This window comes from Zalophus californianus, chromosome 13, assembly GCF_009762305.2.
Source record: "Zalophus californianus isolate mZalCal1 chromosome 13, mZalCal1.pri.v2, whole genome shotgun sequence".
In the NCBI taxonomy this organism is placed as follows: Eukaryota; Metazoa; Chordata; class Mammalia; order Carnivora; family Otariidae; genus Zalophus; species Zalophus californianus.
The window spans coordinates 6,753,711-6,757,504 of NC_045607.1; the positions used below are offsets into that span (position 1 = coordinate 6,753,711).

General features: G+C 57.2%; 1 protein-coding gene across 2 annotated transcripts; it reads left to right on the forward strand.

Moving 5' to 3' along the window:
• The first annotated feature begins 1,548 nt into the window (after positions 1-1,548).
• Positions 1,549-3,284, forward strand: LOC118356202 (glycosylated lysosomal membrane protein-like). Of its 2 annotated transcripts, XM_035723654.1 has the most exons (3): positions 1,549-1,950; positions 2,125-2,325; positions 2,545-3,284. In XM_035723654.1, exons 1-3 carry the CDS (start codon positions 1,573-1,575, stop codon positions 2,965-2,967), a joined length of 1,002 nt encoding a protein of 333 aa, XP_035579547.1. In that variant the 5' UTR covers positions 1,549-1,572; the 3' UTR covers positions 2,968-3,284. The 2 variants fall into 2 exon arrangements, with proteins under 2 accessions (XP_035579547.1, XP_035579546.1); XM_035723653.1 differs by having other exon boundaries at positions 2,125-3,284.
• The last annotated feature ends 510 nt before the right edge of the window (positions 3,285-3,794 follow it).

Genomic DNA, 3,794 nt, shown 5'->3' on the forward strand with positions numbered 1-3,794 from the left:
CCCACTCTCCCTGCTTGTGTTCCCTCTCTCGCTGTGTCTTTCTCTGTCAGATAAATAAATAAAATCTTAAAAAAAAAAAAAAGGAGGACGAGCCACACGGAGGGTGCCAGATGACCCCAGAGGCAGGGCTCAGAGTGGCAGCTGCAAGCCAAGGATTGCGGGCCCCCAGCAGAAGCTAGGGAGAGGCAAGGAAGGCGGCCAGCCCGAGTCCCGAGTCCCGAGGAAGCGTGGCCCTGCTGGCGCCCTGGTCTCAGACTTGTGGTCTCCCAACTGTGACAGAATGCATTTCTGTCGCCTACAGCTTGTTATCTCGCCTTAGTTAATGGCTCCCCCTCAAGCAAGTGACCCTGGCCAAAGCCTCTGGAGTCATTCCTGACTCCGCCTCTTCTCAAAAGCCCCCCTCCAAAGCATCAGCTAATGCTGGCAGCTCCACCTTCCAAATCAAATCCCAAACCCAGTGCTTTCGCCTCTGCAGGCTTCCACCCTTGCTGGAGCACCTGCATCTCCCTGATGCCCCCCCCTCTATCCTCAGTAAGCCCAGTATGCTCGTATGTCCTCAGTATGCCCAGCAGCCAGGAGAGTGCTTTTAAAATGTATGTAAATCAGATTACGGTTCTGCTCAAAATCCTCACAGGGGGCTCCCCCCCACCTCTCTCCTGGTAAAAGCCAAAGTCCCCAAGTGGCTCATGGGACCCCCACATAGGCCTCTCTCCTCAGCCTCCTGAAGTCATTGCTCACCCACCCCCCCCCCCACACTCTGGCCACCGAGCTGCCTTGCTGTCCCTCAGTTCCCCCCAGGCCCCCCCAGGAGCCTTTGCACTTACTCTTCCCTCTGCTGGACACTCTTCCCCCAGATACACACATACTTTGCCCTTCACCATCCTCCACCCAAGCCTTCCCTGATATGTCACCTTTCTCCCAGGGCTTCAGGGACTCCTAATTTCACATCATAGACCACCTCCAGCACTCCAGCCCTCCCCACCTTGTTTTTCTCCATAGCATCTATCACCTCGAATAAAGTGTATTTCTTGCTTACATCCACCTCCCTCCACTAGAATTTAAGCCCCATGATGGCAGGATCTTTTGTCCTTTCCCCCACCCCACTGAATCCTAGTGCCTGGAAGAGTGTCTGGCACAGAGTACTGCTTAGTAGAGGATGGATAGATGGATGGATGGATGGATAGACGGATGGATGGATGATTTTCTGAATAATGCTCACATTTTTTCATTGTCAATTTTAACTCCAGAAGGGGGCTGGTTGAGATGGAGGAGAAAGGGGGCTCCTTTTCTAGCTTGAAAGCTGAATTTAGATTTTTCCCCGTAGGATTTAGGGTCATCTCAGAGCCCACTGAACTGCCTCCCCTGCCTGATGCTTGCTCTTCCCCTGTCCCATTTCACACACCCTCCTCTGTCTCAGCGTGGGGCCACCACTTCCCTACCACGTGACCTTGGGCACAGCTTTCTCGAGCCTCAGTGTCTCCATCTGTAAAATGGCAGATCAATGCTTCCTACCTGGTTCTAAGATAAAAACGAGATCTGGGAGTCTCTTCCGCCCTCTCAAGTTGGGGCCCCATGTGCTGCCGCGAGGGGCCCCGCTGGGGCCGGGGGCACTGTGCCCCCAGCCCCACGCTCCTCCTGGGTCTTCTCATGTCTGCAGCCCCGCTTGGCCTGCTGGGGGAGGAGACCCGCCAGGTGTCTCTGGAGGTCATCCCTGACTGGCCTGGCGCCCCCCAGAACCTGCTTCACATCCGGGCAGTGGGCACCAACTCCACCCTGCACTACGTGTGGAGCAGTATGGGGCCTCCAGCAGTGCTGCTGGTGGCCACCAACACCCCCCACAGCACCCTGGCTGTCAACTGGAGCTGCCTGCTCTCCCCGGAGCCAGCCGGGGGCCTCACCGTGCTCCCCAGGGACAGCGTCCAGTTCTCTTCCGCCCTTGTCTTTACTAGGGTGAGGAGGCCGGGGGAGAAGCAGGCAGAGAGGCAGGAGGGGTCATCCGGATCGCAGGGAGGGACTGAAGACTCGAGAATGGGAGCCTGGGGATGGGGGCCCGCGAGGGGGTGGGGGTGGTTCCGGGGAGAGCGGGACTCAGCAAGCCCCGTCCCACCTCACCCCGCCCCCCAGCTGCTGGAATTTGACAGCACTAACACATCCGAGGCGTCAGCCAAGCCTCCAGGAAAACCGTATCCCCCGTACTCCCTGGCCGAGTTCTCTTGGAACAACATCACGGACTCCTTGGATCCTGCCACTCTGAGCGCCACATTTCAAGGCCACCCCATTCACGACCCCACCGCGGCTTTTGCCAACGGCAGCCTGGCCTTTAGGGTGCAGGCTTTCCCCAGCTCCGGCCGACCAGCCCAAGCCCCGCGTCTCCTGCATTCAGCGGACACCTGCCAGCTAGAGGTGGCCCTGGTTGGGGCCTGTCCCCGGGGAAACCGCTCCCTGTTTGGGCTGGAGGTAGTCACCTTGGGCCAGGGCCCTGAATGCCCCTCAGTGCAAGAGCAGCGCTCCATTGATGATGAATATGCACCTGCTGTCTTCCAGTTGGACCAGCTGGTGTGGGGCTCCCTCCCATCGGGCTTCGTGCAGTGGCGGCCAGTGGCTTTCTCCCAGAGGCAGAGGGGCCGGGACTCAGCCTTGCCCTGCCAAGCTTCCCCAGTTTGCCTCACCTTGGAATACCCTCTCCCCCAGTCACCCATTGTTCGAGCCTTCTTTGGGTCCCAGACCAACTTCTGTGCCTTCAATCTGACATTTGGGGCTCCCACAGGCCCTGGCTACTGGGACGAACACTACCTCAGCTGGTCGATGCTCCTGGGTGTGGGCACCCCTCCAGTGGACAGCTTGTCCCCACTCATCCTGGGCATCATGGCAGTGGCCCTGGGTGCCCCAGGGCTCATGCTGCTGGCAGGAGGCGTGGTTCTGCTGCTGGGCCACAAGCAGTGCTCGGAATACCAGCCTATAAACTGAGGCCCGCTCACTGGAGGGTGGGACATGAATTTCTGGGCCTGCCTCGCTGGTCTGCTGGATGAAGGGTCAGTTGCTCCCTTCTTCCATCTGGCTTCCCTGCAGAACCTCAGAGACCACCCTCAGCTTCCTGGAGGCCCCCCAGGTGGGGCTTCCTTCATACTCTGGGGAGGGACCAGCAACAGGGTGAATGCTAGAGGTGGAGAAGTCCCTTGGTGATGCCTCCCTGCCCCACCAGCCCTATTTCCCTGAATGGGACTCAGGCCTAAATGAGAGGCCTTCTGACTTGTTGGCTGCCCTGGAAGGCATGAAATGGACTCATTTTCAAAAAAAAAAAAAAAAAAAAAAAAAACGAGATCTGACTGTCCGTGCCTCAGATTCAGTGATCACCCATAAGCGCTACCTTGTTTTTTTCAGTTATTATCATAATGAACCAGTTTTTCCAGATGTTTATCTTTCCACACCCACCACCTATGAATGTCCCATTAAGGTTTTTAATACATACTAGTAATAACGGTGACCACAGGGCCCGGTTCCCCTTTACTAAACACTCCTGTGCCCAAGTGCCCAGCTCGCGACACCTGTCACCTCCCAGACCTCCCTGCTGCCCCGACCTGCCTGCCTTGCCCTGCCCTGCACATGTTCTTCCTGTAGGGCCTATACTTTGGAATCTCCTTCCTTCCTCTTTTCTTGCCCCCAACATCCAGGATGCCGACTAGGACTGTGGGATTTCCAAGGAGCTTCCTGTGGGCCCAGCCCTGCGGAGATGGTAGAAGATCCAGGAAAAATGAAGCTTGTCCCTGAGATCCTGAAACTGACATGTAGGTGGA

Coding starts and splice junctions, on each gene's coding strand:
- LOC118356202 (XM_035723653.1), top strand. CDS start 1,573: ATGTGCTGCCGCGAGGGGCCCCGCTGGGGCCGGGGGCACTGTGCCCCC. Junction 1,951..2,124: donor CCGCCCTTGTCTTTACTAGG/GTGAGGAGGCCG, acceptor CCCGCCCCCCAG/CTGCTGGAATTTGACAGCAC.